This window comes from Galeopterus variegatus, unplaced genomic scaffold (assembly GCF_000696425.1).
Source record: "Galeopterus variegatus unplaced genomic scaffold, G_variegatus-3.0.2 Scaffold279, whole genome shotgun sequence".
NCBI lineage: Eukaryota > Metazoa > Chordata > Mammalia > Dermoptera > Cynocephalidae > Galeopterus > Galeopterus variegatus.
In genome coordinates, this window is record NW_007726390.1 from 335,303 (window position 1) to 359,950 (window position 24,648).

Genomic DNA, 24,648 nt, shown 5'->3' on the forward strand with positions numbered 1-24,648 from the left:
GGCAGGGCTATGATTACTTATTATGGCCAATAAACTGTGAGTGGAAGTAAAGTATGTTAATTATGGGCTGAGACAGTAAAAAGTCCATGTGTGATATTTTATTCTCTTTTCATAGCTATGGTTACTAGAGATGTCATGTATTCAGAGTTTGAACACAACACGGTGGAATCTTCCTTAGTCTGGGTCCCTGAATGACTTCATGGAGAAACTGCCCCACCAATCTGTGTAAAACATGCAGCTAGCAAGAAATAAACTTTTGTTATGTTAAGCCACTGAAATTTCAGGAGTTGTTTATTATTGAAACATAATCTTGCTTATCCTGACTGTTACAAATACTAGGCACTTAAAGAACTGAAAGATAATACAAATCTTTCCATGAACTTTTTGAAGTACCCTCATGCACGTACACAAACTAGCATTTCTTAAGCATGTACTATACCCTAGGAGCTATACTGAACACTTTATATATATTGTTTTATTAAACTCTCATAAAACCCGGCGAGCCAGTACTTTTATACTAAGATGAGGAAACTGAGACAGTGTGAGGATAAGAAATTTGTCCAAGGCTACCAGCTAAATGAAAGAGTTGGAAATGAAACCCAGGCAGTCTGGAGAAACATCTACCAAGTTGTTAACAGAGTTTACCCTTGAGGGCAGGATTACGGGGACTGATCACTTTGTTCTATATTTCTGAAATGTTTCAAGTTTACCAGCTAAATGAAAGAGTTGGAAATGAAACCCAGGCAGTCTGGAGAAACATCTACCAAGTTGTTAACAGAGTTTACGCTTGAGGGCAGGATTACGGGGACTGATCACTTTGTTCTATATTTCTGAAATGTTTCAAGTTTTCAAACAAGCATGCATTACCTTTGTAGTAGGCAATAAACAAACAAATAGATAAACTATCTGTGAGATTCTTAAAGACTGAATTGAGAGATGGAAGTCAGGTGATCTCTGGAGCTTGGCATAATCAAGGAATTTCTAACAATGACTTTCTACCATCTATAGGCATACCTGGTTTTATAGGTGAATCCCAGCAAGTAAGGTGAACTATACTATATTTCACAATCAAATTGGATTAGTTCTCCAGGGGGGAAATACTCCTATATGTTTTAACTTTTGGCAAGAAAAAAATTACTAAAATGGCCATGCCCATGGGAGGATGAATGTTGTGGTTCTGGGAATGTTTTCTGGATTCTCCAGTACTTAATATTTTTCTTTAAAAGAAAACAAATAATAAGACAATATCTTATAGTTAAAAAATAACTTCATTAAATGTATATTTTGCATGTTCCACACACTCAGTCATATCAAACAAAGTACATATGGCATAATAATATCATATAATAATCAAGCGTTTATGTAGCTTTTCTGGCTGCCCAGGATCTGAATCTCCATTTTAGGAATTTGATATTGTATGACTCTTGACAGGAGAAAACTGAAAGGCTAAAATGTTAGTTGTCCCAGACCCCAGGCAGATAGGCAGCATGCTTGTCACCTGAGTACAGTGCTGTGAGGGTGAGTATCCTGGAGCAGCAATCTAACCAAGCTATCCTATAGGAAGAACTTGGCTATATTCTTGGCTGCCTAGACTCTCTTGGCCTCTACCATTTTCTGAGCCTGGTTCTCCAGCCCTCTCATTGATTCTGTAAACTAACAGAGTTAGCTTATTTTGCTTGGAAGCAAGAACCTGACTACCAAGCAGTAACTACTGGAAGCTATATAATTTGAAGGCATAGTATCTAGGAGAAAATGAGTCATCTTTGAAGGACTAAATAATAAAAACTGAATCTATAAATGTGATAATAAATATCATAAAAGCACTTTGACTAGCTCTGAGATTTCTCCCACGTTTAATCTTTTGCTTCCTTTCCAGGAATTTGTGTCATTTGACTATTCCCTAACTCCACACATAGATCTCCCTAAGCTTAACTCTCATCTTTCACTTATAATATCAGATTTTCAAAAATGTGTCATTATATATAACACGATCTACTCAAGAGTAAAAATGCTTTAAATTTGTGGTTTAATGTTATAGAAAACAAATTGCTGAACTATTTTATTAAGTTCTTAAGTTCAAAGTCTAAAAACAAACATAGCCCCACCCATAAGAAAAGGAAAATTACCTGAGTATCATTTCCCTTATGAAAATAATAATGCCCATGTTATCTCACAGCATTCATATGAGGATCAAATGAGATACTTTATGAACCTGTTTAGATAATTATTCTTTAAGGTCTACAGCATATTTCATCAAATCTTACATCCATTGTATGACACACCATAAGTTTATATACCATTGAGAAAGAAACAATGTGGCCAGTTTAAAACTATAATACTTGCTTTCTTATCACTTGGAACTTTTTAAACCTAGTAAAAGATCTTGTTTATATTTAATTAGATATGGATTGTTATATCTAATTCTTGTGTAAACATTAACAGGAAAATGTAAATGGAATAAATTAGTTAAGGTATTCTTATACTTCTCATTGAGTCCAACACTCCTGAATCATTTCTCAATTCAATCATTGATATCCATGTTTTTCCACATAATGGCATTATCTGTGTTATCAAGAATACTGGAGATGACAATTTCTTAAAAGAATCCACAAAGTAAATAAAAATCACCAAAGGACACACAAATGGTTCCACTAACCCAGAAGTTGAGACTGTCACCTGGCTACCTTGGGCTCATCACTGCCAAGTGAACCAACAGGCAAAGAACAGGGTTAACTGTACTGGCCAGGGTGACTGATCTTGACTATTAAGGAGAGATCGGTTTCCTATGGAACAAGTGGGGAAAGAAGAGTATGCAAGAGATGTCTTGGGGTACCTCTTGGAATGCCTATGTTCTGTGATTTTATCAGTATGTTTCACTCTTTGCTAAATTATAAAATGTACAGGATTCTGTTGCTCAGGAGAAAAGCACTGAAAATATTTGACCAGAAGTGTGATAAGAAAATAGGGCTATATGTTTAAGATTAGTGGTGCATACATGGGTGTTTTTACGCCTTATATGTTCTTTTGTATGTATGAGGATAGAAATAGGGATAAATATAGAGAAGTGGATGCCATTACCACCACCGAATAAGAATATTTTAGCCTTTCGGTTGATGTTTAAAGTTATGAAAATGCATGAATCAGTGAAGGAGTTAACTGAAATTTAAATCTCACAAATGAGCAGAAAATATAATTTCTGGTAAACGATCTATTAGGTTAATTCTTTGAACACTATTGCTTAAGAATAAAATACTTTGCAATTTCAATAAATTGAAAATTATGGGACAAGGCAAAGATGGAAAACTACTAGCTATGTGAGTTTTATAAATTTCTTAACATCTCTTAACCTCTGTTTCTAATCTGTAAAATGGGGACAAGTGCTACTTAGGTAAAACACTTCGGAAACGGGAGCTCAGAGAAGTCGCTGTTCTTCTCCTAAACCAGGGTTTGTCAACCTCAGCATTACTGACATTTCCAGTCAGGTAATTCTTTTGGAGCGCTGTCCTGTGCATTCTAAGACGTTTAGTAGCATTCCTGGCCTCTGTCCACCTCTGTCCTGTACCATCTGGAGATGCCAGTAGCACCTCTCCAGATGTGAGGTTGAAAAGTGCTTCAGACATTGCCAAGTGTCTCCTCGGAAGCAAAATCCCTGCAGTTGAGAACCACTGTCCTAATCCCAGGTTCATCCAGAAAGGGTTGAAGGAGAAATAAAACAGCCCAGAAGCAGTAGAATGCAGTGGCCCCAACTCATAAGATCCATGAAGGCAGGAACTATGACTCAGAAACCCGGGGATGGGGAGCTTTAAACCGCCAGATTAGTCAAAATCCCAATTAACGATTGAATGGTGAGGGGAGGGGCAACAAGGGACAAATGGAGAGGGCAGGAGACCGACCGCTCGGTCTCTGAGAGTCAGAGGCCCACACTTACGCAGCTTAGCCGACGCCTGGGTACGTTTCTTCCCAGATACACCCAGACAGCGACGCCGCGGGAAAGGCCGCAGGGAGCGCGGGGGCGCGTCTGGAGGGCGCTGGGCGGCGCAGGGCGCGGACGGCTGACGCTAGCCGCAGGCTCCGCCCCGTCCTGCAGCCCCGACCCAGCCCTCGGAGCGCTAGCGGGTGGTGCCTCGGTCCGCGCCCGCCTGCGCGCCGCCCTGCGTGAGCAGGCAGGGGCGGAGTGGAGGCGTTGGCGCTGCCACGTCCGGGCCCCGGTTCCTGACTGTGGCGCGGGAGGTGGAGGAGGAGGTGGGGCTGGAGCTGAAGCCGGATCCGAATCCGGTTCCGGTGCTGTTTCCTCCGGCGGCGGAGAGTCCAACGCGTCTGGCGGGGAGCGCAGACGGCGTGGCCTCCACCGGTGAGGAAGGGCTGGGGGCCGGGGAGTGAGAGCGCGGCGGGTGTCCGGGGGCCACCGGGGGCCTGTCTTCAGGGTTTCTCAAGCAGGTGTGTGTTTGCTCCCCGGAGGGAGGCGGGATGGATCCTTGAGGGGGTTCTGCTGGCGAGCCGGGCTTTTATCCTCGCCAACACATGGGGTGTAGAGGGCGGTTCCGAGGAAGTTGAACGGACACGAGCCTGGAGCAAAGGTTAAGGATGGCCAGCGGTCCGGCCAGCCAGGGGTCCTGGCCTGGCAGGGCAGGGACAGGGATTGGGGTCGGAACTTCGCTCACTGGGCTTTGGCGTGCGAGATCGCGACAGCTGCCTCCGGTGTCTGCAGCCATCAGTTTTGAATGGACACTAACGCCCCAGGCCCCCTCTCCCCGTCCATCCCACGGTGGTCGGGAGAAGCTCCGAAGATCACCTGCACTGACTGGATCCGGGCTTTTGCCGGGGGAGAGGGCCATTCTTTGTCTCTTTTGGGGCTTCTATTCCTAGAAACACCGAGTACTGTGATTTGTTTATGTAAGCCGAACTCTTAAAAAAAATTTCGTACAAAATCGAACGGGTGAGTATGGGATTCGTTTTGTTAGGATAATCACTCATGAACAAATCCAAGAGTGGATCTCAAGAAAATCATTTAGATCTCTGTAGGTTGGATTCGCTGGATAGGGCAAACAGAGCTACCTGTCTGGTACAGTGACATAAAGATTGGCGTCTATGGAGTAGGTATTGTAGAGCCAAGATGGGAAAACAGGGTAAGAGGATTCTTAGTCCCAATTCGCTCATTTGCTGTGTTACCTTGGGGCAAGTCTTGGAAGTTCCATGTGCACTAGCTTCCTCATGGGTTGACTGGTAATAACACCAATGTAAAGATCAAGTTAACTATCAGAAAATACTTCTGAAAATTCTTGCAAGTGCACAATTTCACAAACATGGCCAGGCCTGTTAAAATCAGCAACGAATGAAATGTTCTTTAGATTAAAAATGTACTCAATTTATTATCAAATGCATATAGATAGACCAATACTAATGTCTCGAACAGCACCAGTCCCGCCACCCTTCCCTCACCCCACGTACTGAAGATACCCCAGCAGCTCTTGAGTGAGATAAATATATATGGCAGTTTAGATTTGGCCTTCCACTGTTTTTAAAATTTGTATATCGACTTTTAAAAATCTTCATCTTCAGTGTCTATTACTTGCTACTGTCAGTTGCTTGCTTCTAGCAGCATCTTCTCTCCCATCTGCATACAGAGGCTGAGAAACCAAATTGTTGAACTTGTGACTTAAAAACAATTGAGTGAATACCTGATGCGATACTAGTAAAAATGAGTTTGGCATATGGTTTTTATGATATCATTTGTGCAGCTTGGGAATCTTTTTCTTCTGGATTTTCTGAAATGTGACCTCCATATTAATCTTATATGATTCCTTATTCATTCACTAGGCATTTATTGGGCTAGGGTTAGGCATATGCCTTGTATATACATGCTAATTTAGCAGTTAAACAAGAGGTTCACCAGGGAAATTTAAGGAAGGTTAGGGCTTACTTTTTAAAATTAATCTAAAAATCAAAAAAATTAAACTCTAATGATAAGGATGGGATTGAAACAACTGTGCAATTTTATTTACTGAAATTTCCTAGTTTTGCAGTATCTGGGGGCAGCTTAAATGTTAAAATATTATTTTGTAGACTAAATTAATCTAAAAATCAAAAAAATTAAACTCTAATGATAAGGATGGGATTGAAACAACTGTGCAATTTTATTTACGGAAATTTCCTAGTTTTGCAGTATCTGGGGGCAGCTTAAATGTTAAAATATTATTTTGTAGACCAAATAAAATTACCTATTTAGTTCTTTTCTAAAATCCCTTGGACTTTGATATCAAATCACTCCTTGCTTTTATCTTGCCCAGCATGATAGTTGGGCACTGCAGAATTTTACTATTGGAGGACAGGGTGAGATAAAGTGAGCCTTAAAGCATGGCTCTGTTTTGTAAAATAGCCCATGAAAACACTTTGATATTAATTTCTGGTTGCCCAGTTAATGGATTCTTATTTCTATCCAGAATGCTTTAATGTATTTAGATTATTCTGAAATTCTCACTTTCCAAATATTGGTTCTATGCTTTTGATTAAATTTTTAACCCTTGTACAACAGTAAAACAGGGAATTCATCGACACTAGGGCATCTTCAGTGTCATCTTCACGTCATGTCATGCTAAGAACACAGAGTCTAAGTCATACTGCCTAGCAGGACTGGTTTGTGGTAACCTGCGCAAAATTAAAATGTAGGGCTCTTCGTTAAAAAACTAAGAATTTCAAAACAGTGGCAGCAGAGTATCAAACTAACTGCAGGGCCCTGTGCAACTGCACAGGTCCAGCCCTTGTGAAGCTTCCCCCGTTGCCTTGTTTTGAATCCTAACTCTTTTCCTTATTGGGACTGTAACCTTGAGCAAGTTACTATGCCTGCTTCCTTGTCTGTAAAGTGGGGATAATAATGATACATCTTTCATTGTATTTTAACATTGTATTTTTCCAAGTTAACAAATATAAAAGTAATTTTTAGCCAATATTATTCTTATGATCTTCATGGAATAGGACCATCTGGTAAAGAAAAGCACAGGAAAATATTTACTGGTTGAAATTCATTAGTTAAAGGCTTTATAATCCTAATTCTTCTTCTGTATACCTGTACCTTCTCTCTCATGAAAATTAACATAAACCCTACTTTTCATGTTTTTGAGGCTACATTTTATTGTAAACTCAGGCAACTTTACAGGAAAAAGGAATCTAGTTAACTTTAAATTTTGTTAATGTTCATCTAAATTCCCTTTTGAGCTTTCTTTAAACCTCATACTTACAACTATATCTTAAATAGCATGATCAAAATGTTTAGTGTGTTGCGTTGGGGAACTTAAGTTTTTAATACTTTCTGGCTCCTCCATTTAATGTACACATTTTACTTTATCTGCATACCTGAAAAACAACAATGTCATTACCCATCTTTAGATGAGACTACACACAAAAGCCTCAGAGGTCTATTTATCAGGGACAAACACTAAAATGCATGCACTGAAATTAACCTATAAAAAAACCTGCTTCAAATGGGTGGTTAGCTTGTTAAGTTTTATATGAATGATTGTTTAATCACAATTTATATCCTTTCCTTTCTTAGAACTAGGTATAGCGCTTATAGCAGAACTTGATCTGAATACTTTTTGAGGAAAAAACCTCTACATAATAAACTATGGTTTTACTCTTTTCCATCCAAGAATGCTAACTTTGGTTTTAATATAAACATGATAATCTGTCATTCTTTTTGTAGATCTTGTACCTAGCACAGTGCCTCATTCATAAATTAAAGGTGAAAAGAACAAGAATTTATAAACTTGAACTTTACATTTATTGCTAACTAGAATATATTTTGTTGAGGACTTGAAGCGTGCCAGCACACTTCATACATACAGTAATTCATTTCATCCTTCCAATAGTTTCATCTTCATTTTACAAATGAGGAAATAAAATTCTAAGAGCTAATTACCTTAGCCAAGATCACACAGTTAACATGTGAACTAAAGGTCTGACTCCAAAGCCCATGCTCTTTCTATGCGTAGGTTTCAATCCTGGCTCTGCTAATGGTGTGACTTTGGGCAAGTTACTGAACATCTCCATGCCCGCATTTCCTCAACTGTTAAAATGGAGATTATAATCATACCCTCTCTGTAGGACTGTTGAAGTAAATGAGTTGGTAATGTCTTAAAAGTTCTCTGAACAGTGCCAAGAACATAATAAATGCTAAGTGGTAACTTCTATTATTACACCACACTACCTTCCCAAAGCCTATACTATTCTGCATCATTACATATCAGGCAGAAATTTAATCTACTTTTAAGGAAAAGTTAAGAATATTTGCCCTAAAGTACGTTGTGATTTATGAAGTAGGGAACATCTGGGAGTTAAGTTATTGGGAAAATTGTTCTCTCATTAAAATATAGTTTCTTTAACTGGTTATAGGAATAGAAATCAGGAGCTGCTTTATAGTCTCCTAATGGTTAGAAAGACCTTATTTCTTCTAGCAATTTTGTGCTCCACAGAGGTGTTCCCCCCACCCCCTAGTTTATGCTTTATATAATTTGTTTTTCATCCCTCCTGTCATTGTAATATCTCTATTATTTAGTCTCAGTTTTAGTAAACCACAACTAGTGAGAACCTGACCATTTCTGAATGTTCAAAAGAGGGGGAAATAACATAAGTGATCATTTTTCAGTAACATGAAAAACACTGGCTATTCTTAAACTGCTTAGATGCAGCTGAGAAACTTCTAGATTTATAGAAAACCTTTTGTGAAAACAAAATCCAGCAGACATTTGTAGTGTATATCTATCATACTGAGGCTAAATATTACTGTAAATACATGGAATAGTTAATTTGAGCCAGTTCATCAATTACCTTCTGTTCATGGTTCATATATTTAAATAAGTCTTCTTTAGTGGCAAGTAAGACTGATAAATGATTTCTTAACCCAGTAATAAAATCTAAGAATGTAATCTAAAAAAATGCAAGAGCCCATGAAGTCCTCTATTAACACTGCTATGCTTGCTAGTCGCACCAACCCACAGGAAAAAATGTTTTACAAGATCTGCTTAGGGGGGCCAGCCTGTGGCTCACTCGGGAGAGTGCAGTGCTGATAACACCAAGGCCATGGGTTCGAATCCTATATAGGGATGGCTGGTTTGCTCACTGGGTGAGCGTGGTGCTGACAACACCAAGTCAAGGGTTAAGATCCCCTTACCGGTCATCTTTAAAAAAAAAAAAGAAAAGAAAAAAAAATCTGCTAGGGGCTGGTTCCATTTTTCTATGTATCTGTAGTTGTAGCATTTGATGCCAGATTCAGGATAGACTAAAGTAAAATATCTTGCATATTTGTTAAAGAATGCTTCTAACTGCATTAGATTATACTGAGAAATTAACTTTCTCACCACTCAATTTTCCTTCTATTAAATAAAATACCTTAACATTTAAAATTTTATTTTAGAACTTACTGGAAAGATGAAACCTGATGAAACTCCTATGTTTGACCCAAGTCTACTCAAAGAAGTGGACTGGAGTCAGAATACAGCTACATTTTCTCCAGCCATTTCCCCAACACATCCTGGAGAAGGCCTGGTTTTGAGGCCTCTTTGTACTGCTGACTTAAATAGAGGTATGGACTCGCTTAGTTTACAGCTCCTAATTAGAATTATAGTTAGCCTTCTATTTTCTCCATAAACATTATGATGCCAGTAATTTTTAGAAATATTTGACCTTTAGACTATTTTTTTGTATTTAATTTTTAAAGTGACTGGGACACTCAATTTCAATGTGTGTGTCATGGCTAAGACATATATTACCGTGAAATATTTCAAATGACAGAAATACAACAGTGCTCCTTCCTAATTAAGCCAGAAAGTTTTCTCATAAACAAAGGTGAAATTAACCATGTAAAATGAAATAAGGAAACATCTTCTCTAAGACACTGGATGATGAATGGCGATTTTCCTTGGATTAGTTGAAAGGGTTTTGTCTACATCTATTTCTTTTTTTAACATTCAAATTCTCTAAAATAATTTCTTTAAACTTTGGTAATTAAAAGTCAACTTTTTACCTTTCACAGTTTTCTTTTTGGCAGAAAATCTGAAGGAACTAATTTTGGTCAAATTAATTATTGGGTGTAGAAAAGTTAAGATTCTCAAAGTTCTAAATATGCTGTTCACATTAATTTAACACAACATTAATGAATTTAACTAGGAATCTATATTTTCAACAATGTTATATTATTTATACTTTATTTTACAAATACTGTCATATTTGGTCATAGTGAGAATCTTGTACTTTTATGCAAAATCAAATCGTGTGCATTGAACTTAATGCAAATTACACTGAAAAATGTATGTGCTGGTTCTATAAATATTGGATATTAAGGTCAGCACTATTCTAAAAATCAATGCAGGCAAAAACAGTGGTAAACCTATTGATCTTTGTTATGTGTAGTTATATAGAAAGCAATACGTTTAATTTTTTAAAATAATAAAATAATTAAAAGATGATTCATTATGGAAAGCTTTGAAAAAATAATTGCCCATAATCCCACCAACTTAACAAAATGCTTTTCGTATTATATCTTCTGTTGCTCTTCTCATGACTTGAAATGGTTTTCAAAATAGGTTTTTTTAAAGTCCTGGGTCAGCTGACCGAGACTGGAGTTGTCAACCCTGAACAATTTATGAGTAAGTACTGCAGCCTCTTTTTCTTGAAAAGAAATAATGGGAAACAAGATTTTGTTTAGAACTCTGTTCAGTGCCTACTTGTATTTTTTTTCAAATAGCTGAAAGTAATTCAAATAATAAATTAGCTATTTTCTTATTTAAATGTTTAATTTGGATGAGTTGTTCTAGAATCCAAATGTAGCAATTACCTTGTTTTGCAAAATACCTGACTACTATTGGATAATTACTATAGCATAGGGCCTGGGTGGCAGATCTAGAGATTTTTCATTTTATATTGTAGTATTTCTTTTCATGTGGTTATTCACAGAAATTTCATCACCAAATCAAAAATGTAATAGCATATGTTCTAAATTTATAAGATTAGCAGATATCTGCGAGTTAGTACAATCCCCCCTTTTTTTAGACACATGATAAAATGGAAATCCAGAGAGATCCAATGACTTACCCAAGATTACAGTATTGATAAGGAAAGGACTAGAACCTTTTTAACTACAGTGTCCACTGCTCCAAAACTGCCTTTTTCTATTTTCTATAATTCATTTCCTTTAGTAGGTAATTTTGTTTTGTACTCTATCTAACCCCCTTGAGAATGAAGACGATCACTCTCTTATTCTCACTGTTTTCCTTCATTTATTTCTTCTTCCCACTTCAGACCCTAATCTAGGATGAGACTGTGGAAATAAACAATGAGAGAGAAGGGGAAAAAAGAAAAAAGAGCAGAACAACAACCACAAAACAAGAAATAAACAGTGAGAGACTATTAGGCTCAGGGGTTTTTTTTGGGTTTGGGTTTTTTTTTTTTTTTTGCAGCTGGCAGGTACTGGGATCCAAACTCTTGACCTTGCTGTTTTTAGCAGCATGCTGTCCCAACTGAGCTAACTGGCCAGTCCCAGGTTCAGTTTTTTATTCCTGAATTCCTCTTCGTGTGCATATCAGATTAGATGAGAAACCATGTTATTTTAGTAACATAAGTACTAAAAATCAATTTGAGGAGAAATTATCTTCGCTCTTATTTGCTATGTGACTTTGAGAAACCTACTTAGAAATGGAGAGATTGTTTTCAACTACTTTGCAAGCTACTTTCAAAGCAGACAAAAACAGTGATTGTTTCTAAAAGAGCAGGTCATGTAATCATGAAGCTCTTGTTATCACAAAGGGAAAATTGAAAACTATTTTGTCAAAAGTATTTTGAAACCAAAAATTACAGAATGGAGCCATATAAACACGTTCATTAAAATTTGCAGTTTTGCTCTGTCGAGTGGAAAGCTTAAAGAAATATATTTTAAGTTACTAAATAAGATATTGAAGTTTTCATTCATTAGTCATAGAAATAGCAACAGTTACAATTTATCTGCATTATAAGTGCTGTTCATCTAAAATAGCTGTATTAGTCTTACTTTATTTTGCTAGCAGATATCTTAAACGTCTGGACTGTATTCCAATTGAATCATTGCTGATATTTCAGCTACTGGATCATTTTTAATAATGTAATATTTTCTTTAGAAGTGGAAAGTAGGGCTGGCCCGGTGGTGCACTGGATAAGTGCGCCGCTTGGGAAGCGCGGCGGTGCTCCCGCCCGAGGGTTCGGATCCCACATACAGACCGGTTCCCGCTCACTGGCTGAGTGAGGCGCGGGGGCAACGCCGAGGGTTGCAATCCCATTGCCGGTCCCCGGTCCGGTACGGGGGCAACACTGAGGGGTGCGATCCGCTGCCGGACACGGAAAAAGACAAAAGACAGAAAAAAGAAAAAAAAAAAAAAAAAAAAAGAAGAAGGGGAAAGAAAATTACTATGGTGAAATAGCTTTAAATATTCAGTGATTAAGTCAGCCAATCCTAGTATTTCTCTGGCACCTAATAAAGTTGAATGTTTATTACATAACACCTTTTCCAATTTCTACAGAATCTTTTGAGCATATGAAGAAATCTGGGGATTATTATGTTACAGTTGTAGAAGATGTGACTCTAGGACAGATTGTTGCTACAGCAACTCTGATTGTAGAACATAAATTCATCCATTCCTGTGCTAAGGTATGTGCTCACATTAATGCTTGAGTAAAATGGACAGGTGTTTTCTAGCAAAACTGACTTTGAGTTTCCATTAGGCAAATCTATTTTCTATTTCTTGTTGCTTCTTAGAAATCCCTTACTAACAGGCATTTATTTCCTCAGTGTGTTCTAAGAGCTATAAGAAAACATATTGACAGTATGAATTGTTAAAATTGTTCTATAAGGTGTTAGACTTGGTATAGTCAGAGAGAAACCAAGTCAGTAGCATGCAATTTAGCAGTGATGTTTAGAATCCCTAATGTTATTTTTTTTTCAAAAACAATTATATATATATATATATATGACTTTTTTCATCTGTTCAAACATGAGAAGACCCTTCAGGTAAATTTTTGTAGACCTTCTATACGTTTTTTATACCCTAATGCAGTTAGAACCACATTTTTATACTGGGTTTGGATTCTTTAAGGATTTATAAAGGTCTATACTTTCTTGTTTTGTGTCCACTTTATATTAATTAGATCAAGCTTGAGTTAATCTGATAGTTTCACAAATATTAAAGGAGCTTTAAGAATGATTAAAGACAAAAAGGTATTATGTACCCATTTTATTGAGGAATGCTGACTACTCCTAAGTAGTTTGAATTGATGTAAAGACCTTTTACAGAATAATTTTGGCCATATTTTCAAAAAGGTTGATGGTCTTTAGTGTCAACGTGAATCTTAAAACTTATTTTTAAAGAGAGTGTAAGATGAGTTTAGTGTACTTCTTATTTATTAATGGACTGAAGATTACTAGACAGTATTTGAAACCAGATAAAAATGCTCTCATGATTTAAAAGCTTATCAATTTAAAATTTGAATATTTAAGCGAATACAATGGGAATGGCAATGCTCTAAATCTATTTCTAATAAAAACTGAAGTTTTATATAACATGAATGTTACTGAAGTCCATTTTTATTAATAAATGCTGTCTTTTTACTCTCCCCCCTTTTAAATTCCAGGTTATTATCAACCCTTACTTTGCTAAGCAAGAAACTGAACTGTTATAAGATTACCCTTGAATGTCTACCACAAAATGTTGGTTTCTATAAAAAGTTTGGATATACGGTATCTGAAGAAAATTACATGTGTCGGAGGTTTCTAAAGTAAAAATATTTTAAGACAGTTGTCAAAGGAGATAATACTACATATTCTTTCTAGAGTTAAAATATTTTGCTGCAACCCAGAGACCTCCATAAATGACTGAAAGAAAACATTGTAATACTACAAGTATGACATTTAGAAGATTACTTTGGGGTGGTGGAATATGCTGTGAATTTAGATTACAAATGAATATTATAAAGGGGATGATTTTTAACCAAAGGAATATATTTTTAACTTGAATCTTTTCTTGCATTGTATTTTTGTAACGTTTGGCTTCATTTCCTGGTGTCAAGAGTATGGGTAGTAAGGAGTTATATGTCTGCTATCTGTTCTGCTCATTTTTAAAAAAAGTATACATTGAATAAGGCTGTTTCTTATCACATTTATAAAATTAAATATTTTTGTTTCAAAGAAACAGCTAAATACACTTAAAGGTGTATCATTTCCCACATATTAATTATGTAAAGTTGGATACATTAGTTATAAATTATAACTAAATATAGTACAGTCTAACATTTCCTGTTCCTAATACTGGCAAACAACCTGACGGCCTTTTAAAGAAGCAGAGGAAATGAAAATTAACTTATAAAATGTGACAGGATTCAAAGTAAAACAATTTAGAGGTTTTAGTTCTGTGTATACGAAGTCACCTGTCTTATCTTTAAAATATAATCACTCATTTGTTAGAAACACCTAAGAGCAAGTAAGATGGGACATCTAAAGTACTACTTAACAGTGAATTAGAAAATCTTGGCATATTTTTTACCCCAATTTCTCTTTTCATGGGTATCTGAAGGCTCTCTTGTAATATTTTTATTTTTAAAAAATGGAATATTACAAAATTGAGGACTATTTGAAAATGTATCTTACTGCATTTGTCACATTCTTACTATGTTAATAGAAGCTTTTCTACTCAATGTGATTGTAATGGTACTATTATTCTAGTCACTGTCCTGGTTTTGCATTTATTTATTTTAATTATTTTTTAAAGTTGAAATAAGAATTGGATACTTTACTAATGGTTCTAATTTTCTGCATTCCACATTACATTAAACCTGTTCATATGATGAATAGTCTTCTGTTAGAATCATGTCTGTACTTATTCTTGAGTCTTTTGTGTATTCTTTGTAAAATGAAGTTGGAAAGTAAAGACTACCTATTTCTCATCCCTTTGACTCTCACACTAACTACTACCTCAACTGGATTCTGGATTTCCCTCCATGTAGTCAGCTAAAGATGGCTTTCTAAAACAACAGAAATCCCTCACCAACAGAGAGTGTACTACTTATGAGCTGACGACCTTTGCAGATGAACTAACTGATCTGTCTCTACTGAAAGCAACTAAGCCATGACAGTAGCTTCATTAGATAAATTCTGGTAATAAAAAACACATATTAAAAAATAAACCTAGCATAAGACAAAATTAAATGCTTTATTATATTTCTTATTAATAATTTGAGGTAAAATTGTTTACAAGGTTGGTATTTCAATAAGTACCAACCTCTTAAATACCTCTTATAGGAAACGGTTATAGATAAGGTATAAAAATAAAATCGTGTCACTGAGGAGAATAGTGATTAGCTTTAGTTAAGAGTATGTTTTATGATTTTCTAAGCCACTGAGTAAACTTGAGTAAGAAAAAAAGTTGCCTAAAATATTTCTTAATATATGAACTATATCAATGCATTTATTTTTTTGAGCATTGTTTGCTTTTGAAAAGGTATAATGAAGTGGCAGTGATTTTACTCTGTCCCATGTGTTTTATGTTTGTATTTCATTGACTCAAAGATATATTGAAACATCTCTGAAAAATATATGAACTATATCACTGCATTTATTTTTTTGAGCATTGTTTGCTTTTGAAAAGGTATAATGAAGTGGCAGTGATTTTACTGTGTCCCATGTGTTTTATGTTTGTATTTCATTGACTCAAAGATATATTGAAACATCTCTGAAATTTGCGTGCATTTTATGATCAAAGGCTTGTCATAGTTTAGTTCAATAGTTTTGGCTTTTTAATGGCATCTAAAATAAATAATGGTGTAGTTGTGATGGGATCTTAGATTTGATGTAACACAGTATGTAGTTAGGCTAAAAGGGGTAAGAGGGTACTATAAAAGCAAGTATTTTTTTAATGGGCTGGAAGCTGTTTTGTGGATGACCTACCCTTTCCTTCAGACACAAATTCCCTCACTTCCAACTCTAAATTTCCTCAACTAATCCTTAAAATATATTTACTTGAGCTGGAATTTGGGGCTTGCAGGGACTACTGACCATAATTTTGTGTGTGTGTGATCATTGTTTTGGAGGATACTCTTAAATGCTTCTCGATATTCAGTGTTTAATCACCCTTCTTAATCTGTGGGAGAATAAAATTGGGTTACTTTTACCCAGAAGACAGGAATCTAAAGTTGTTCTGAGGCACAAGCAGTATGAATGAGCTTTTCAATCTTTTTGAGGTATAATGGCACAACAGTTTTAATACAACCACCAATCTTCACAAAATAATTTTAATACTTTGTGCCTGGGCTAGCAGCATCTTGCACTGTGACATTCCTATACATACATAAGCATTTTATCAAGTACAAATGTTAAAAGCAGAGTGACATAAGCAATTGCCTATACAAAGGTAAATAGACACTGTAGGTTATTTTTCTTGAATCATTTTTGCTGCATAGTAAATTGCAATTACATGTCAGTATAATGTTACTGATCTATAGAATACACTTTGAACTGTGAGGTATGGCAGCTCTCTAAGAGAGAGAGCTAACATGTAAACCTGAATATTTTGAGTGATTTTTTTTTTTTAGCTGCCATGGATGGGAAAGACAAAAAAAAAAAGTAAAATAAAATAAAATTCCAGCATTTGAAGACCCTAGAAACTTATTTTTCTAATCAATTAAAAAAAATTAATAATTCTCATCTATTTCCTATCATTTCCTTACTGGAGCATTGTTAAATGGACAAAGATAAAGTAAATACTGAAGTGAAGCTATGTTTGTTATGAAATTATGGATTAAACCAGTAATTAAAAAAAAAATCCGCCAGGTAACTGCTCATTTACTTTACATCAAGTTGAGATCCTGATACATACATCTCAACTTTATAATTCAAGATTGCAGTTAAATACTTCTAATTCACTTGAATTATCATGGTAAGAAGACAATTAGAAACCTTATATTTTCATAAAAAGGACATGCTTAACATTTTCTGACATTACTTCTAAACTCAGATAAAGCACAAAATCCCCCCCCAAAATATTCTGCTCTAAAAGTTAAGTGGTTAAGAGTTGGTAGCAAAAGGTATCATGGTTTAACATTTCCACCATAGAGTAGATACAAATAAAGGTAACTGCTGTTTAAACATCTAATAGATAAGAAGTTAACATGAACCAGTTAACTGAAGTTAGAAAGTAAGAATATTGCCATTCCAGTTTGAATATTTTCTATTTAAGTTTCATACTTTCAAAATGGACAGTAATGCGGTTTCCCTAGGTTTTGATGCAATTTCACTTTAAATTCTGTGCCCAGATTACATATTTAGCGTTAAAATTGGGTGGTTACTCATACATTATTCAAATACATGAAAATAAATCATGACTGATTAATCATAGTTAACTATCACAAAATATCAGTCAAAATAAAGGGATCACTGAAATGGGACCAAATAGAAATAATAAATAGGAAGAGCTACCAGAAGAACTAGTTAAACATTTGACGGACAAATACATCCAAAAAAACCCCCAAACTTGCAGTGCTCTTATATGAAGGAAAGAATAAACCTCACGTTTTGTCCACATTAATATTGTACTGAAGATGACAGCAGTCCCCTTTTCTGGTGTTTGTGAGAGACTGTCCTTAATATACAGTGCTGGGCAGACACTTTAGTGGCAACAAAAATTACAGAGGTTAGAAAATGGAAAATTATCAGTTATAAATTAGTATCAGTAACCAAATCTGTATTTTTGGCCACACTACTAGAGAGAATATGCACTTTAGTGGCAACAAAAATTACAGAGGTTAGAAAATGGAAAATTACCAGTTATAAATTAGTATCAGTAACCAAATCTGTATTTTTGGCCACACTACTAGAGAGAATATGATGGTTTACAAAACTAATTTATTAAAATATTAACTGCCTCATTTCAAAAATCATAATTTACTATTAAGATTCTTTTAAGCAGAATTTCTGCTGAGTGAAGAATCATAGATCATTATTTAATTGTAAAGGAGATCTTCACTTCCAATAGTGATCTGTATACAGGAAAGCTGTGTACATTACCAACTGGAATTTTTGAACACCTAAGGCAAATCTTGACTCCACTAGACCACTACACCAAATGACCTAATTACACAACAGAATACTGGACCACAATGGGATTGGCAATATGCTGTTTTCAGAGTGGTGAGACAGGAGAAGGGAAGGGAAATCAGAAGAGGAATACTACCTGGGTTAACAGGGATTAACTGTTAATTAACAAACAATTTTAATTAATTTCCACTTCCCCGCTATGCTGGATAAAAAAGCTTTTACTGTATTATTACATCATAGGGAGGAAAACAAAGCAAGTAACTTGGTGTAATAGGTTACCTTGCATAGTACCTCTTGGTACCAAGGGAATGTATGGAAATCATTCCCATCAGAAAGCACCTCAAGAGAGGACTGAGAACAGTGAAATACAAAGAAGTTTTGTTTGTGCTACCATAAAGTTATTAACTAGAAAAAGTTTAAAACACTCCTCTATTCCCTTACATCATATTTAAAATAGCAAACATTTTTCATAGAACAATTTTTATATATATAAATAAACACATGGAGAACCAAGGATCCATAAAGTGACTCTGCTAAATCAAATTATGGAAGAAATTTGGATTAACTCAATGTAAAGAACTGATTAAATACTAATTTAAAATACACTAAAGTCTCCCCAAAATCACTTTCCCCAATAAATGTATCTTCAAAGAAAAGCTTCTGTCTGAGCTGGCACAATCTCTCAGAATCATTAAGACAACATAAAATGAAGGAGTATATGTTCCTATTCCAAATAATTTACTAAGGTTTCTTCAAGCCTCATATGTTCAGTTTAAACTAAACTATGGTTTAAAAAGAAATTGCAGAAAAATGCTAAGAACTTTTCACTGTTCTACATGTTAATTTAGAGGTCATGAGGACTTAAAAAAAAATTTTTTTTAAATGATGCAAGGCACTTTTCTTTTTTTGGGCTTCATTTAGAAGGAAAATAGTGCTACATTGGCTTATATTCTATTTAGAACCATTTTGGACAAAGGAAAAAAAGAGCTAGGCAACTCTGAAAAGAACAAATACAACATTTGGCTTTTGCCCTAAAAAATACGAACAGGAAAGTCACTTGGAAGTCTAACACTATCCTTGCTCTTAAGCCTATGGTACTATAAAGCAAAACATCTTCCTTTGATCATTAAACAAACTAGGAAGGTAATAGGAAAGGAAGCAGTAATTGGATGTTAAAGTAAGGATAGTTAGCTAATGTTATGATTGTAAGATTATTAAGACCAAGAAGTTAAAAAATGATAATTAAGCTATTGGATTATACTAAAAAAGAAACGTGGTAGATTCCTACATTTTGTTAATATTTCTGTAAGAGGCTCGATCATAAAACTGAACTGTAAAATTATTCTTAAAATGTAATATATAACACAAAATGAATTTTCAGCAAACTTTATGAAATTCTTTTGTTATAAATTACCCAAACTTTATAAACAAATCCCCCCTAACTTGCATTTTGCTTAAAGTAATAACTTTATATCATACAAATAAATTTCAAGTATGAAAAGTGCATTATTGCAATAATACCTCTTTGTAAGTCCAAAATTCTTGGTTTATAATAAAACTGTAAAGTGTTTAAAAAAAAAAGAAGAAATAAAACCATCAGTGCCATCTATTCATCTATTGCAAAAGTCCAACATCTTCTTAAAATGTTGCTCAACAAGTTGTAGAGAAACATGTCTGGAAGCAACATATAATTGAAAAGAAACTACTTGTGTTTTTACCATTTTACATTATTGTTGTCTTGACTACTTTCTCCTCAAATAGAAATTCACACCCTCTATAATGTTGCTCTTCAGTCAGCCATTCTGTGCAGTCGCCACTTGCATGTTTCCCAAATCATCTTCTTCTTCATGTGTTCTCTTCAAACTGCCTAAAAGTTATTGCATGAAGATAACACAAAATGGGAAATTAAATAAATTCATGTTAGAATGTTACAGCCAGTAAAAATTTGTTTTTCATAGAGCGATACCACATATACACTATAAGAATTCCATGACTGAATTTACAGCAAACATTAGTACAGTCATCCCTCGGTATCCACGGGGATTGGTTCCAAGAACTACCTCAGATACCAAAATATGTGGATGCTCAAGTCCTTGACATAAAATGGCAAAGTATTTGCACAGAAACTATGCACATCATCCCATATACTTTAAATAATCTAGATTATTTATGATACCTAATACAATGTAAATGCTATGTAAATATTTGTTATGCTATATTGTTTAGGGAATAATGACAAGGAAAAAGTCTGTACATGTTCAGTACAGACACGATTTCTTTTTCCAAATATTTTCACTATGGGGTTGGTTGCAGCCACATATATGGAACTCACAGACACAGAGTGCTTGACTGTAAATTCTTTCATTATAAATTATCCAAATAACTTTTTATCTTCATGACAGGATATATTTTCTCTCCTGAAAATTAACTATGTTTTAGGTATTGCATATAATAAACATTAATTTTGTATTTATTTATTTTTGGTGTCTGGCTGACACAGGGATCAAACCCTGGACTTTCGTGTTAACAACACCATGCTCAAGCCAACTGAGCTAACCGGCCAGCCCTTTAATGTTTTAAAACGTGTGAAAATAGAACTTTTAAAAATATAATGGTACATAAATATTTGTTTACCAAACTTATGCTTTATAGGCACCATGAACATGTGGCTTAGGATATACCATTTAACAAACAAATCTTGTACCATTTTTTGTAGATATAATTATCTTTTGCTTTCTAAGACTGCTATGAAGAGCAGCTATAAATATTTTCCCACTGAAGCTGTAGTTCTATTACCAACAAGTCTAAGGTTGGGAGAAAGAAAGGCATGTAGCAGATAAAGAATTTTTTAAATCTGTTCTTCACATCAGAGTCTGCTAGCACAAAAATTTCCTACATAGAATCAAAGCTATCCCTATGTACCCAAAAGTTGTAATCAAGAAATTTGAGTCTCAATGGAGGAAAACTTTAGGCAACAGTTAAACTGGTAGAGGGTGTGCAGTGTTTATTTGCCTACCAATGGCATGGCCTTACACTTATGCCCTAAAGGATGTGCTAAATCATGGTAATAAAATTAATTCAGAGGAAAGATTCTAATATGAAGCTAGTTTCACTATAAGATTAATAAAATAAGGATAAAAATATAATATCAATACAATAGAATAAAGGAGAAGGAAATATCCTAGCCATAAGGCTAAATACAGATGCTGTGACTGAATTTCAGATGAAGTGCTACTCTTCTATGGGAACTCTGAGTGACTAGGAGTTGGAAGAAGAGTGTTAATTGTCATGTTTTCCTGAGTAGATGACATAGGGAGACTGAATGTATGCATTTTAGGTGAAGAAAAGAAGACACACAGGAAACCATCAGTTGTTCAGTTTTCTGGAGTAGATATAAAGAGGCACAATGAGAAAAACAAATGGAAAAATCAGAAGGGCCTTTATTACCTGTGGCATGCAATACATTTTCTTCTGTAGGAATAAAGCCAATGAAGGCTTTGGCAAAGGAAAAGTATAATTATTAGAAATATCTTCTGTAAAAATAGGTCTGGCCATACATACGGAACAGAACAAAATAACAAGAGTTTTTGCACAGGAGGCCAATACGGACCTGAACTAGATTGGGATTAAGGTTACTACTAAAAAAAAGGAAAGGAATTTTAACCTAAAGGACTTGGAAACTGATTAGATAGAGGTGGCAAAGGAATGAAGAGTCAATGTAAACTAGGAAGTTGAGCCTGAGAGATGAATATATAGTCTTAATACGACAGGCAAAACTGTGGAAAGACTTCTGGACTTGCAGATCAGATCATTTGTGCTCAATTTCCAGGTTTACACTAACTAGGCGTATAAACTGTTCTTCCTACTTTATAAGGCTGTTGGTTCAAAAAAAAAAATGAAATGAACTAAGGGGCAGATAAACTGTAAATAAAGAAGTGCCATGAGTGTTCTAGTAAAGACAAAGGAAATAAGACAAGGGCAGCAAAGTCTTGGAAAAGGAAGGTAAAAGTTAAAAGATTTTGAGAGAATGCTTGAATTGTTAACTTTGAAAGTGTTGGGGGATGGGTACTTTTGAAACGGTGAAGGAGTGGAGAAAGGATCATAATACTGATGGCAAAAAAGAAATTGAGGAAGCTTATATTAGTCATTCTACTGAATTTGAAACATGCTCTCACTTATTAACTACCCTTTATTTTTAATAAGATCACCTAAGTGTGTTTTGGACCCCTTCTCCAGATTCCTCTTATTATTTTAATCTTTGCAACACAGTATACTACTTATGAGACTTAAAACTAAACCAAGTAGATACTTGGTCTTCCAACCAGCATACTCTAATTATCTAGGCACGGTGGTGTACACACAGCAGCTCATTATAAATACATTTATTCATTATAAAATTAATCCTTTTGAAAATATCTTGTTTTAACTCAATAGTTTACCCAATGTTTTCTAAACAATTTAAATTGTTCAGGGTAACTTGTACAGACCAAAAGATGCTTCTTTTCCACCTTCCTTATCATTATCTTTCCCCCCAACTTCCTCCAAAAAGAAAAAAATAATCCTTACCTGTGGTACCAGAATGAACAGATAATGACCTTTCTATCTGGAGTGGTGACATCATCTGTATTGTTAATTTTGCTAGGTAGATGGCTTCATATTCCTAAAAAAATTTTAACTAACTTGAATATACACTTACATTCTTGGATATCCCAGTGATTAATGTGTGCATTACCGGTATTCTTAGTTTACACGAAAAAATCTAGTGCCATATTAAGAGACATGGAGGTTTAAAATTACTATCTCATAATTTCACAACTACTGATAACTATAAATCAAATCAGGCCAATATCTTGCATTAGGGTCAGTATGTGTCCTGTGCCGCTCGGGCATTAGTTATAATGATCTCTAACTCCATCTGTTTTAAAAAACAAACCAAAAATGGTAAACTGGCAATCTTATAAAATGGTAGTAAGAATAAAATGAAATAATAAAGTTCAGTAAAAATGAAATGCTGTACTGTTACAAAATATTTTAAAAATCAGAATAAGGCATTTCAAAAAGTTCATGGAAGGTTTGTAATATTTTTTAATTCTATTTTTCCACAAACCTTTTGAAGTACCCTCATGTATTCAAGTATATACTTGGTATCCTAATTCCTTAAAAATAGTCTTCTGTTTCCAGTTGAAGATAGAGGAATAAAGACATTTCTGTTCCTCTCCCCTTTACGAAAACAAGGAAAACAATAAAACCAGGAAACATTCATAACCCTGAATAGGAGAAGAATGAGGAGAAAAGTAAGGAAATGGTCACCAAATAGGTCAGCATAGTGTTTACCTTTACAAAGGTAGAAAGAGTTGTATTTCGGAAGGGGCATCAAGAGGGCTTTTGGGGTCCTTGAGGAGAAAAGTAAGGAAATGGTCACCAAATAGGTCAGCATAGTGTTTGCCTTTACAAAGGTAGAAAGAGTTGTATTTCGGAAGGGGCATCAAGAGGGCTTTTGGGGTCCTAGCAAATGTTCAATTTCCTGACCTGGGTGATGGTTATGTGGATGTTTGTTTATATTTTATGTATTTTTCTATATGTGAATTATATTTCACAATAAAAGTAATTTTTCATGGACCCAGACTAAGCTGGGCACAGAAGACGCCTGCCTGTACAGAACACCAGGTAGAGTAGTGTTCATAGTTCTTCAAAACAGGTGGCAGATCTAAGAAAACCAACAAGGCTTTGTGTGATATGATAAAGTTAGGAAGTATGAGTGGACTGTGGGAGGAGGCAGGACATATTAAGGAAAATATGAACAACTGCACCTGCCATTTTTGCAGGAAGCAGGGTATTCGTAACGTGTAGGAGAAACTGGGTTGCATATAGCCACGCATCTGCTAATCTTGGTTAGCTAAAAGTAAAGGTTAAACCAGTAATTCTAAAACTTGGCTATACATGAGAATCACCTGAAGCACTTTACAACATATAAGGGTACTTCAAAAGTTCCTGGAAAAATAGAATCAAAAGATAACACAAATCTTTCCATGAACTTTTTGAAGTATTCTCATAGATATCTAGGCTCCACCCTCAGTGATTCTCATTTAATTGTCATGGGTAAGCCACCCCCCACCCCCTGACACCCAGCCCTAGGTAATTCTAATGTGCATCCACAATTTAAACAAAATAAACCTGTGATATAAGGAGCTCTGCTTTTTACTGAGAGAGTCATGCCACCAGAGAAAAGTGTTAGTGAGAAAGTCTTCCAGGACAACTGGGAAATCTGCCTTCCCCAACCACTCCTCTGGCCCCTTTCCCGCAACTTTATTCTTGGACAAATAACTGCTAATAAGAAGAAAAATGCCTCCAGTTCAAAGATGAACAATAATCAGAAAGGAACCATTGTAGATCTTATGCAAAGATGTTGCAAGAAAAAAAAGCAAAGCAAAGCAATGTTATAACCAAAAAGCATAAGCAACACACGATGAAGTGGATGAAAATTATGAACAAATTAATTCTCTAAGAAATTAAAGCAAATATGTCTGTTATGGACTGAATGTTTG

The 24,648-nt window shown here is 35.2% G+C and overlaps 2 protein-coding genes across 2 annotated transcripts in view; one reads left to right on the forward strand and one right to left on the reverse strand.

The window, feature by feature from the left end:
* The first annotated feature begins 4,269 nt into the window (after positions 1 to 4,269).
* GNPNAT1 (glucosamine-phosphate N-acetyltransferase 1) lies at positions 4,270 to 14,958 on the forward strand. The gene is made up of 6 exons (XM_008566945.1): positions 4,270 to 4,351; positions 9,410 to 9,577; positions 10,578 to 10,640; positions 12,543 to 12,670; positions 13,388 to 13,392; positions 13,597 to 14,958. Exons 2-6 carry the CDS (start codon positions 9,424 to 9,426, stop codon positions 13,796 to 13,798), a joined length of 552 nt encoding a protein of 183 aa, XP_008565167.1. The 5' UTR covers positions 4,270 to 4,351; positions 9,410 to 9,423; the 3' UTR covers positions 13,799 to 14,958.
* Positions 14,959 to 17,808: 2,850 nt separating this feature from the next.
* STYX (serine/threonine/tyrosine interacting protein) overlaps positions 17,809 to 24,648 on the reverse strand; it is a 44,343-nt gene continuing 37,503 nt past the window's right edge. Inside the window, exons 10-11 of the mRNA XM_008566941.1 lie at positions 22,670 to 22,763; positions 17,809 to 19,970 (exon numbers count right to left, since the gene is read on the reverse strand). Coding sequence (XP_008565163.1) covers positions 19,897 to 19,970; positions 22,670 to 22,763 — 168 coding nt within the window. The 3' untranslated portion in view covers positions 17,809 to 19,896. The remainder of the gene's footprint in view (positions 19,971 to 22,669; positions 22,764 to 24,648) is intronic.